General features: G+C 35.8%; 2 protein-coding genes across 2 annotated transcripts; both read left to right on the forward strand.

Moving 5' to 3' along the window:
• The first annotated feature begins 1,825 nt into the window (after positions 1 to 1,825).
• Positions 1,826 to 7,577, forward strand: LOC124359300. The gene is made up of 3 exons (XM_046811927.1): positions 1,826 to 1,987; positions 3,452 to 3,689; positions 7,146 to 7,577. The coding sequence occupies exons 1-3, from the start codon at positions 1,881 to 1,883 to the stop codon at positions 7,449 to 7,451; spliced, it is 651 nt and encodes a 216-aa protein (XP_046667883.1). The 5' UTR covers positions 1,826 to 1,880; the 3' UTR covers positions 7,452 to 7,577.
• A 973-nt stretch (positions 7,578 to 8,550) lies between these two features.
• On the forward strand, positions 8,551 to 12,698 carry LOC124359299. The gene is made up of 2 exons (XM_046811926.1): positions 8,551 to 8,789; positions 11,251 to 12,698. Exons 1-2 carry the CDS (start codon positions 8,655 to 8,657, stop codon positions 12,292 to 12,294), a joined length of 1,179 nt encoding a protein of 392 aa, XP_046667882.1. The 5' UTR covers positions 8,551 to 8,654; the 3' UTR covers positions 12,295 to 12,698.
• Positions 12,699 to 13,765: the final 1,067 nt, after the last annotated feature.

Consider the following 13,765-nt stretch of genomic DNA (forward strand, 5'->3'; position numbering starts at 1 on the left):
GTTATAAGTGCGTTATAAATGAAGTTTTTGATTAAGGTCGGACATTTTTTACTCGTTATGGCAATATTAACATTTAACGAATAGCATAGTTGGAAGCTAGGTATGCAATCCTAAGCCTTCCTAAATCCAGTTCAGAATTACAGTGTTTCGGTTAGTGTAGAATCAACTACATCCCAATACCAACAATTACCTTCGTCAAGAGTAAAAAAATATCCGAATTTTCGTATAATATTTGACTCTTTCTCTTTTATTTGGTTGTTTTGCCATTTTCCTTCTTTTTGCCAATACTCCTAATTCTAGAAACCCACTGTTTCTGACTGATTTAAGATGTAGGAAACGCAAATTCAGAGTACCTCAAAAATGCATTTAAAATGTTTATTTTTTATTTCATCGTTTTTGGTGTAATCTCGGAATTTATAAGAAACAAAATATGTTAGATTTACTACATATCCTATTTTAACTATTTTAACTTCCCAATAATACCCAATTCCTGATAAATGACAAATTTTAAATCATTATAAATTCAATCATTTTTTGAAAATCCACAAAATCAATAATAATAAACTATTTAGGTTTTGTAAGAGTGGTTTTCCTTTCTTAAGAATTTCGAAACACCGTTTCTTTTTGGGTCAACATTCTCATTTCAAGAGCAGTTTACTGGTAAATATCATTAGTAAATACAACACATAAATTTTCACTTAGGAGGAGGCATCTTTTTTGCCATGGTCGAGATTTACGATAAAACAAATTACACCAAATTAAGTAATGTTTATTTTAAAGATATTAAAATTGAATCAAAATATCCCTTCCGATACAATATAATGAATGTTATGTGTATCTATTTTTTTAATATAAAACTGTATTAATACAGTTCATGTATTATTAATAATACTGATGGAATCGAATCCGAAGTTGATGCTATTACACCACTTGCGGACATAGGAATATATGATTTTCAAAAATCTTTAGTTCTTACAATTTTAAATCCTTTAAAAGTTTAAATATATTATGTTTATTATAGCATATATTATGTTTCTAAAAGTTTTCTTACAATGTACATTGTATATATTCTATGACGTCATTATCTAAATAAAAGCATGTATAGGAGAACCTCGCAATATTAGATAGTGCAAATTAACAGTTTATATATTATATACCAGATAAATAATATTTCTCAAATAAATGCAAACGGCCCTCTATGTGACCTTTTAATTGTAATTGGGTGTACAGCTTTCAGGAAATACTGCATACAATTTAATCCTCTATGGTATCATTACAATAAACTAAAATATAGAAGGGATCTTTCATGGCCTCCATACTGAAACCCCAAAAATCTCTGTAGACTACTGTTCGAAATAACCTGAAATTTTAAAATCTTTTCTCCTTTTTCAAAATTTGTTATAACTGATATATAACTATCTATAAGCTTTATAAATCGCGTATAAGGCTCAAAGGTAAAGTAATTTCTAACCATAACTTGTTCGTGTAATGATTCCCTATAAAAAAAGAAATTGTTTCTGGTTATTATATGAATGTGATTTAAATACGTTACATAAGAGTAACTAACAAAACGTACAGGATTCTTGTAAGTGTAAATAACAGAGTAATGTGGTGAGTCTCCAGATCAACAAATGAATTGTAACTGTGACTTTAAGTGACAACAGGAAAGTAGAATGTGCACTCAGCTGGTCTCGTAATTGACCAGTGACGAATGAAATGCAAGGACCGCTGCCAGCCGACCGTCAATGCCAGGGGCAGGCATGGCTGCCAGGTGACGCGATGACAGATGAAATCTAACCCGTTACTTTAATCAGTCACCCGCCAGTCGCGCTGTCAATGCAGTTTCGAGTTCGATACTCTCGTAGTCTCCATGCTTTGAAATGACCGGAGAAACAAAAGTGTGTTCCGGAGTTTTGGAGCACCGGAAATTGAGTGTAACCTCAGCAGAAGATTGGACTCGAGAATGGAAAAAGTTCAAAAGCAGTTTGTAAGTTTATCAGGATAAAATAAAACAGTATATTAACGATAGCCCTGCAAGCTACAATGATAGAAAAGTACCCACTAAAACAGTTTTGGAGGGCACGAATGAATTTCTAGTGCGATTAAACATTTTTAAACAATAAATTAGATCTCTCTGATTTGTGGTTTCGGGGAGCCTCCAAATTGATAAGTAAAGTTAATAGACAGTAAAGGTTAGGATACAATTTAGAGTGCATAAGACAGTATTAACCTATTTTTAAGCCAAAACCAAATAACATATGACTTTAAAAAACCTGAAACCGCTATTTACTATAAAACTCCAACTTGCTCAAACTGGCAGGAAAAGCCTGAACTACTTGTTTTATGTTTATAGAATTGATAAATAAATTTAGTATAAGGCTTAACGCATGATAATTATATTAAAAATACGTTTACTAATAAATCACTGACATATATATTTTTTATAATTATATAATAATTCTTTTTCTGTTATAAAGAAATCATATTATAAAGTAAGCCGTGTTTTCATCAAGCTATTTTTAGTGTGGTGTACTGAAATAAAACATCTAGATTAGTTAATGACTCAGGTTGATTGCATAATGTTCATAATTCAAAAAAGTTGTATGAAGGTAAGTTGAAACAAAATTAAATATTAGGAATGAAAAACTTTTAATGTTTTAACTATTTATTCATATGCATAACAGTTCTATGTTAAAATAATATTTTACTATCACTTTCCACAAAATTAAAATCTATTTAAATGACGTAACCATTAAGTTATAACATTGACCTTCCAACACTTTTCTTCTAAAAACATTATTTACTTAAACCGTTTTTTCAATTGATGAACCTAACTAACTTGGAGCTTTGCCTGCCTCCAAATCGTTGAGTATTTTTGTAAATATGATTCATGTAATTACAAATAGTGTTGTGCCGTTCTCAATCTGACAGCACATACATTAGAACAGTTGATAGAACAATGTATAATCCATATGCTAACACTCACAAGGTACAAAGGTGACACAGTAGAGGCCTGTATAAGAACTATAAAAGCCTTTTATTTTACAATTGATGTCAAGATGTATAAGGGATTGTCCCCAAATTTGTTTAATCAATAACTACGCTTATAATCCAATTTCAATTTCATTTCGCTATAGGGCCTTCATAAGCTCCTCTATTTACAAGTGTGACGTCAAAAGATACAATGGAATTGAGCATCAGAAGAGATTCACTAATTCTACATTTAAATAATTGCTATCAATAACTACAATCTGGTGCAGTAAGTGTTAAACTGACTAAGTCAAAAGTTTTACAGGATGAAGGAATATGCAAACTAAAATTTATATCAATGTTTTATTTTGATATCGATTTTTGGTTAGTGCGTTCCAGAAATGGATATATCATTTTTTGAACATCCAGCTTTACACACATACAACTAATTAGAAACTACTTAGCCTACTATGATTGGCAGGTTCACAATGGATATCACGCAGCTGCCAATCTACGTGTTAGAGGATATCACTTACTACCTGCACGGCTGTGACCTGGCCGCATGTGCCGCCGTCTGCTACTACTGGCGAGAAGCCTACAATGACGACTTCTTCTGGCAGAGGCTCTGTTACCGCGACATTGTTCCCTATCTGGCTACTGTGCAGAACCTCGTCAAGCCACACTTCCAGCTACCACCGCAGGACTCAGACACACTAGAGGCACGTAACTTACGGGATTAGCTATGCTACTATTGTAATTACAGTACTTAGAAGGGGATACTTCTGACAGGGGCTATGTTACCGCGTCATACTTCCCTATCTGGCTACTGTTCAGAACCTCGTCGAGCCACACTTCCAGCCACCACCGCAGGACTCAGACACACTAGAGGCACGTAACTTGCGGGATTAGCTATGCTACTATTGTAATTACAGTACTTGGAAGGGGATACATCTGACAGGGGCTATGTTACCGCGTCATTCTTCCCTATCTGGCTACTGTTCAGAACCTCGTCGAGCCACACTTCCAGCCACCACCGCAGGACTCAGACACACTAGAGGCACATAACTTACGGGAGTAGATTTGTAATTTCAATAACAGGTCCTGTAAGGGGACATTCCGTTAGATTTATTGGTACATAATTATGGCTAAAGAAGATGGTGTTTTAATCTTCCATACAATATTTTTGTTTAGACAAGCATGTTTCAATTAGAAGTAACACTTGCACTTCCTCAGAAGGGTTCACTTCTGACTGATTGGACCTAGATTGGGTACAGAAAAAAATGGTGTGTCATTTAAGTCTGGACAACTTTATAGATATGCAGGAGTGGAACATCACTAACCGCAAATGTCAAGACATTGGGGTGCAGGGGTAGATTGATAGGTCTAGTCTACTGCGGTAGTTCACTGTTGAAGTAGGTGCGGCTCTCTAAATGTTAAGGGTTGTTGTTAAAATTGACGTAAGGATGTGCCTTTCCTATCTGCTTTAACTAGAGAGACAGGTAGAGAGCTTGCTTCCCTTTCTTCCAAGAAGATATGACATCAATGCCCAAAATCCTTCCTCGTGGATATTAAGAAGGGCGGCTCCTACTCCAAACCCTACTCATCCAGAATGCCGTAGAAGCATCGCTAGGGTCCTTTAAGAAATAAGCACAGTTTTTTTTATTGTTTTTCCTACAGTACATAAAAATACGTGAATTGCTTCACGTTATATGTGTGGTAATTCGTAGATGTGAAAAACACAACTCGGCTACAACTATGTAATTATTAAGAATTGATAGTCCTGTAAAAGTTGGGAATGCCGCACAGTCAAAGACATCGTACTTTTCTTCTGGGTCCGACCAGTCTTTGATCTGATAAGTTTTATCTATCATATTTAAAATTTATCATTTTTTATTTTTCAATGTGATGTTTTATGTGTAAGTGTTGATGTGTTTTTTTTGTTTTTTTTTGTTGTTTTGCTGGTCTTAATAGCAACTGACTTGTGCGAGCATCGTATTAAACAGAATATGAGGGGAATCAATGCAGTATAAGTTTAATGATACTGACAAACATTTCACGGTCAAAGAAAGGATTTGTATTTGCATTATTTCTGGATCAACTAAAGAACAGACGTAGAAATCTGTATCACATAATAAATAAAAAGTGATAGATTAACAAATATTAGAATTAATTCTACAGTCAGTAAGTTATAATGTAATGCAATGAATTGTTTGTGGATTGTAACTGCGTCATGCATCAATTAAGAAACATATTATACAGGGTGAGTAAAAATTATGAATATCCCTTGTAGACCATTAAAACGGTCACACATAGGAAACCCAAACTCTGTAAACCCATGTAGGGAATATGCACTTTTCAATTAGTATCACAAGTTTGCTCCTGTCCATGTCGTGTATTGATCGCAACTTAAAAGTTTAAAATTTAAACTCCCTTCAGTTTTCACATTGCTTTTTAGACTTTTATGTAAAAAATCAACATTAACGATTGAATTTTACTATATAAACCGGTACAAAATGGCAAATTCAAATTTAATTTATTCTTATACCTAAATTGCTTAAAAATGATAAAGAATGTTACGACATTCAAACTATATGGACGAATTATTTGTTATTACACAAATTAAACAAATAGATTTTACAAATATAAATTTTTGTAAAAGCAAAGTTCATTCGAGTTACTAACCTCATCGGTTTTACAGCATTTGCTCAAACTGCTCCCCATCGATGCGACGGCCTAAATATGTGCTAAACTGTTGGAAAGTGCCTAGTTAGATGGATTCCTGTGGAACTCGGCGACTTAAATCGTTTATGCACTGTAAGTTTTATTTACACTTAATGTTTATAAAGTGGCCCCACAAAAACAATCTAATGGTAATAGATCAGGTAATCTTGCGGGCCACCCCTTAGCTGCACTTACAGTATACTTATCCAGCCTATCCACCTATCCATGTTATCTAAATACATGTAAGAAATCCAAGCTTGCTGGATTTCAAATACCACTACGTTTAAGTTACTCGTATTTGTTTCTAACCAAATTCCGGCTGTTAACACAATCCGCTATTGCAACATTTCCAGTTATTATGTGGAAGTGAAGTCTCCTGCAATAAAAAAGGATCAATAAATTTACTCTAACAATACTCAACTAAACGTTTAATTTTTTCCGAATGCTACTACGTTTTTAAGTCTTCCAGCGACGGATAATATCACACCAATTAGTTCCACCGGTTTACATAACCGTTTAGCATAAATGACGCTTCATCTGTGAAAACATTTAATACTACTATATTATCAATATTCCTTAACATTACTTGCAAAATTGGACATAGTAATTAAAGTAGTTCTCAGAAAAAAATGGAAAATTAACTAAATGGATATTTTACTGTATAAATTTACTAGTGCGCAAGTTGTAAAACATTCATTGACGTTTCATCGCTTGTCCCTGACTTTCGTTTCCCGGATTCTTTCTATTCATAATTTTCTATTGTTTTTTCACTTCTAATATTGAAATATAAAAATTGGAAAAGCGTCACTGAATACATTTTCCACTACATCATAAGTTCAAGACATTCTAATCTCCATAATCAAGTTAATTAAAATCGTAATACGTACATGTTCATTGAACTCCATTCTATACAACTGGTAGGTAATTAAATGAATAAGCAATTATGTACCTTTTGAACACCATCAACAAATTAATACACGTTCCCTTGAATCATTAATAGCTTATAAATGCAGATTCTCGTTTTCCAATGTAGGTCAAAGCTAGCACGGAATGTAATTATGGTGTTTGCTCATCGTTTAACAAATAATATTATTCTTAATTTGCACTATTTAAAATATTTCATTAGGAATTATGCACCATATTTTACTGGCTTGACTGCCTTCAAAGTTTGTGTAATGTAATGTGACGGAAGATTACATTTCAAATTTTTTAGTTGTGGTATTTTAACAAAGGCAATCTTGTGGTACTAACCGGAAGGTGTCCTATAGACGCATATTGAGTATGGTTCTTCTAGTTACGGTCTTTAAATAGTTCGTATGGGGTATTTCTTGTTTACGTTGTATAATAGAACTTTCTAACTTTTAAAGCAATAAATATTTTATACACTGCAGTTTATTATGGTTGAGTATTTATGTATATTTGTTTTATGATTGCTTTATGATCAATTAAAACAGGATCTGTGTGAATGGCGGATCCGGTTCATGCGTCAGGCCCATTTGATGCGTAACTGGTACTGTGCACGCTACTCCCTGCAGACCATCTACACTTATGACTCATCCATCAGTCATAGCGGCCACGTGCTGCACGACACGGGAGATCACTGGCTTGTACTGAGTACGCGCTCAAAAACACAGGTAACTATCAGATGCGCAACTGGTACTGTGCACGCTACTCCCTGCAGACCATCTACACTTATCACTCATCCATCAGTCATAGCGGCCACGTGCTGCACGACACGGGAGATCACTGGCTTGTACTGAGTACGCGCTCAAAAACACAGGTAACTATCAGATGCGCAACTGGTACTGTGCACGCTACTCCCTGCAGACCATCTACACTTATCACTCATCCATCAGTCATAGCGGCCACGTGCTGCACTGACACGGGAGATCACTGGCTTGTACTGAGTACGCGCTCAAAAACACAGGTAACTATCAGATGCGCAACTGGTACTGTGCACGCTACTCCCTGCAGACCATCTACACTTATCACTCATCCATCAGTCATAGCGGCCACGTGCTGCACTGACACGGGAGATCACTGGCTTGTACTGAGTACGCGCTCAAAAACACAGGTAACTATCAGATGCGCAACTGGTACTGTGCACGCTACTCCCTGCAGACCATCTACACTTATCACTCATCCATCAGTCATAGCGGCCACGTGCTGCACGACACGGGAGATCACTGGCTTGTACTGAGTACGCGCTCAAAAACACAGGATAACTATCAGATGCGCAACTGGTACTGTGCACGCTACTCCCTGCAGACCATCTACACTTATCACTCATCCATCAGTCATAGCGGCCACGTGCTGCACGACACGGGAGATCACTGGCTTGTACTGAGTACGCGCTCAAAAACACAGGATAACTATCAGATGCGCAACTGGTACTGTGCACGCTACTCCCTGCAGACCATCTACACTTATCACTCATCCATCAGTCATAGCGGCCACGTGCTGCACGACACGGGAGATCACTGGCTTGTACTGAGTACGCGCTCAAAAACACAGGTAACTATCAGATGCGCAACTGGTACTGTGCACGCTACTCCCTGCAGACCATCTACACTTATCACTCATCCATCAGTCATAGCGGCCACGTGCTGCACGACACGGGAGATCACTGGCTTGTACTGAGTACGCGCTCAAAAACACAGGTAACTATCAGATGCGCAACTGGTACTGTGCACGCTACTCCCTGCAGACCATCTACACTTATCACTCATCCATCAGTCATAGCGGCCACGTGCTGCACGACACGGGAGATCACTGGCTTGTACTGAGTACGCGCTCAAAAACACAGGTAACTATCAGATGCGCAACTGGTACTGTGCACGCTACTCCCTGCAGACCATCTACACTTATCACTCATCCATCAGTCATAGCGGCCACGTGCTGCACGACACGGGAGATCACTGGCTTGTACTGAGTACGCGCTCAAAAACACAGGTAACTATCAGATGCGCAACTGGTACTGTGCACGCTACTCCCTGCAGACCATCTACACTTATCACTCATCCATCAGTCATAGCAGCCACGTGCTGCACGACACGGGAGATCACTGGCTTGTACTGAGTACGCGCTCAAAAACACAGGTATCTCTCAAATGCACCACTGGTACTGACAATGCTACAGTGCCTTGTATTAAGTACACGCCCTAATTACTCACGAAACCATAAGGAAACTCTCAGAATAAATATATTTTAATTTAGAAATCAGAGATTTGTTACAAAGGAATGCAGAGTTAAGGCACTCTAAAGCAGTGAGATGAAGACTACCAGACTCTAAATATCACTTAACCGACAAGAATAATCTTGGAAAATAAAATTAACCAGATAATGTAGGTCTATATCAACATAAGATCCCTAGGTCAAAGCATCGATATTAGAGACGACAAGTATATAAAACAAAAGACCGATCATGCTAGAAAACCTTAGATCAAGGTCCTGCTTTGAAAGTATTTTCTGGCCAGTGGTATTAAAAAATCTGTGGTGAAAAATAGTCACGATGATTCCAGATACAAGAGTAATCCAGAGACCTAGATAATCTATAAATCAGAAAGCTACTCTAATACCAGAACGACACAGATAGTAAAGTGTTCAGGTACTGAGGGAAGCGAGAGTTCAAGGAATAAAGGAAACTTTTTGAGAAAGAACATTCTGTAATTTTTAAGAGATTGGTGATTTACTTATAATAGGGAAACTTTCTGAAACCGTCAGGCTATATCGATGGCCACGTAGCCTGGGAGGCATAGTTAAATCAAGTTTGTAATTTTGGAACAGCAGTTACCAACATAAAAGTAACTGCACTGGATTAATTTAGGATTCAGGGTCTGGTGAGCTTGACTGCTGTGTTGTTTTGGCGTAGAGTTATTTCACAGGCCATTTGGGTTTTAATTTACGGGTGAAATCCTCGTTAATAGTATTACTTTCGTTGAAAATTCACCAGATTAATGAAAAATACAGCATTATTCTTGTAAGCGTTGCTACTGTTAAAGAAGATGCTAAAGAAGTAGAGTTAGAGCTGTGAACTCCCCTCCACTTGCGTTTTAAAAAAGTTATGAAACTCATGAACAAGTGATTTTGGAGAACTTTCTTGAACACTAATATAATTTTAAATGAAAAATATTTTAAGAATTTAAAGTATAGAAATTGGTTTTTGGATGGAATATTTTGTTAATGAAAATATCTTAAACGTTACATTACGCTAAATTTTTAAATACCAGAAAAATAGCAAACATTTGTTAATCATTCTACGAGAGGTGTTAGGCATTTATAAGTTGTGGAAAATCTTATGATCAGATCCAAAGAGTAAAGTGTTGAGGGATGAACTGTTACAGTATGTATATGGCAGATGACTAGAGGGAGTGTACGTTCCCTATTAGTTTATGTTAACCTCCTTCATCATAAGGTTTTTGTAAATAATTTATATATATATATATATATATATATATATATATATATAATTTAATTCATCCCTCAACAGGTTACTCTTTGGACACTCTTAAGCTATTGAATTATATAATTTATATATGAATATATATAATGAATTTTGAATAGGTTACATGAATATTTAGCCATTTCAATTTTTGTATAAATACTCTTACTATTGTATGTTTATTCCAATATTGAGTACGATATTAGATTATAGATAAAATTAAATATGTTTGCTTCTATTTTTGTATAAGTGTAAGAATATATAAATCCATACTGCCAAATGAAATACTCTTATTTGTCATAAAACTTACAGGCATTACACGCCTGGTCTAGAAAGGCTGCATTAAATTAAAGGAGTGCCCTACTATATATAGAGTGTGCAGAAACTGTTTTGGCCTAGAGCCATGCCTGCTTAACTTGTCTAAGAATGGAAGAATAACATTTTTTCTATGACATATTTGCTGAGTAATGAGACATGAGTAGAAATAAGTTCATACGAACACAACGTAACAGGTGGATATATATTGATCTAGATACACATATGTCCACCTAAAAATTAGAAAATTTCACTAACGTTCTATTTTTAATTCGTTAATACATTTAGCCTATATTAAACAAGTTTAACTTTACGTTTTTGGCATTTTATTTGAATTGTCTGGCTTTCATGTAATTATGCTATGTCAAGTTATTATGAAGCTAAGTAATATATAATTAAAATTAATGTTCGAAAAACAGGGAATACATCTTTATTGTCAAGGCATTACCAGGTATCAGTAAACTATAACACATTTTTAGTGTAAATCAAACGAATTTGCTTACTGTTGGTTCAAACAGTAATATAAATGAGAGAAACAGTCCTGGCGGAGAAATAGTACTAATAAACTAATTTTAATTGTACTTAGTTCTAATTGAATGTTCTACAAACTTTCTGTTTTAATGCACTTATATTCCCACACTATATTTAAATCTCCAAAATAGTTATCAAAAGTTTGTAATTATATTATAAGTAACACAATGTGTCAAACAATTCAAACTGTAAGCTTTTAGCTTCCTTAAAATTGTATTTAGTGTAAAATGTAACAAAAATATTTGGCATTGTAATAACTTTTAAATATTTCAGGTATGGAATATTCAAGATGTTCCGTACATGGAGGCAGCTGTTGTTAATTACGGCGAATCTTTCGTGGCAGGCGTGGGACCTCTGATGTTGCGGGCCAGTCACAACCTTCTTGAAGTGTTCAAACCAGATAATCTGCTGGCTCCCCAAAACAACCCCAAGTTTGACATCAACCTGACCTTCGCCTGCTTCATCGACACCAAAGAGAAGTTTCCCGAGACAGTTGAGACCACCAGTGACGTGACTAAAGTGATCGCCAAATCACACGATTACGATTTCAAAAACCCGTTTGATTATTTTACGATCGGAGATATTTTCGTGGGATACCAGCCTGCCCCTAGTAGGCTTTGGTCGAGGCCGAAGATTTACTTTTGGGATCTCACTAAAGGATTAAAAGTTCACGAAGAAGCAGTGCCAAGGATTTGCTCCTCGTGCATTGTCAAGAAAGGCGACACTACCAAACCAATGATTCTTATTTACGCTTTTAAGTCGTCAACCTTTAAAAACAGAAACATTCGACTGTCCCACATTTACTTGTACAACATCAAAACAATGAGGTACACAGGATTTCACGCTGACATCCCTTCTAAGGTGTTGTGGTGGGGGATGGCAAGAGATATTCTAGTCACCAGACAAGAGAGGGCTTTTCATTTTTTTGATGTTGTTGCGGGGACTTTTCTTTCGGTTAAGGACATGGACTTAAAAATGAGCGTTGGCGAAAGTGATCTGGAACACTCGCAGTTCCTCTTAAGGACACGTCTCTACTACGCCTACAAATACCACCTGCAGGTCATGGACATAGAGACACAAGAAACTGTTTTTACATTTGATTTGAACTATATTATCTATTCTTTGCACAACATCCGAGGAAAGTTCATGATAATCTCCAGTAAGTCGTGCAGTGAAGTGTGGGATATCGAGGACAATGAAATGGTGTTCAGACTCCCCTATTTGTTTATAACTGATTTTAGAATCGATTCTAAGGCCGCGCCAATGAGATTGTTGGCCCAATCTCAAAATGAGGTCAGTATAATCAATTTTTGGTAAGTTGTACACCAAAATCATATTTTTGAATTCGTTTCAAAAATTAATTGTTTATTTTCTGCTAAGTAGTTCAACAAATGATAGAATATGTGGCTTCTACATTATTAACAACTATGATTTCTGAGGTTTCCATTACCTGGTCTAAATTTACTTTTAGGCAATCTCCCAAACTTTTATCAATTCTATATCTTATACATTCAGCTGGTTTTTAGTTAACCATATACCATTTAATGGTCTCATAAATCACTGACAAAAATATATTTCATAACGATAAAAAAATTAATAAACATACAGATTTCATTATGTTGATTAAGTTATAATTTGAAGCGTTGCATTTATTTTTTAGTATATATTGGAATTATTATAAATGTTTTTAGCCAATAAAACATGCCAACTAAATAATCAAACTTGATCTTTTAAGTGCCCACATTTTCTCATATGTGATAATCTGGCTTAAGACGGTGATAGTTCCTAAGACCCACTGGCATATCCTAGTTTTAGGATGTTAAAGGATCAAATTTAAATACTAGATGAGTCTGATCTGTATTCCTTAAGGAACTGCATAGAAATATAGGGTATGCCAGTAATAAACATTGATGTGATCAAAACTGTCACAGATGTAGGAAAGGCATTAGGAATGAACATACAAGATGCAATTATAGATGCCTGTCGCACCCTAGGGAAAAAGACGAATTCCAAGGGACCATCAAATAATTATTATAGAGTTCCTTTGAATACTTCATTCTGATAACATTCTGGCAATTAGACGTGCTAAAAGAGACTTTTCTACCATACATTTAAAACTACCATCGGACAACATGATCTATGTGAACAAGTCACTCACCCAGGCGAGGAGGAGCTTGCTGGGCATGGCGAGGAAAATGATGAATTATCGAGGATACAAGTGGTTGTGGATGAGGGGTGGAAGGATGGACAATAGTCCTCACGGAAAGAGGACAATGATCCAGTTGCACGTGTAAAACTCCAGGCTGACCTTGATAGTAGAGGTGGGCTTCTTTCCTGGCGGATTTATCTATATTACAACACTTACTTAAGATCATAATTTTACCAGAGATCTGGAATAATGCGAAACACGCAAACACGAATTACAGGTCGGTTAAATAGAGAGCTTTGTAATAACAGTATCACTGTAGTTAAAACAATTCTTAGTACATTTTTAAACAGCTAATAAATTAGTTCTTGCACTGATTATACATTGACTTTGACATTGAACTCATCTTGGTAGCCTTTTGACAGGAATATTCTTCTACGATCTGTAATCTACATTCTCTTGATCAATAAAAAGGCTAAACCAACTATGGAACAAAAATAATAAGAATGAAGTCAATTGTAACAGCCGTAAATATAGATTTTTCGACGTATTTTTTTTGATTGTAGCAAAAATGCTAACTCAACATTGACATCGGAAGTATAATTCGCTCAAGCCAGCAGAGGTTATTCACGTGCAACACCT

Source organism: Homalodisca vitripennis, chromosome 4 (genome assembly GCF_021130785.1).
Source record: "Homalodisca vitripennis isolate AUS2020 chromosome 4, UT_GWSS_2.1, whole genome shotgun sequence".
Lineage (NCBI taxonomy): Eukaryota > Metazoa > Arthropoda > Insecta > Hemiptera > Cicadellidae > Homalodisca > Homalodisca vitripennis.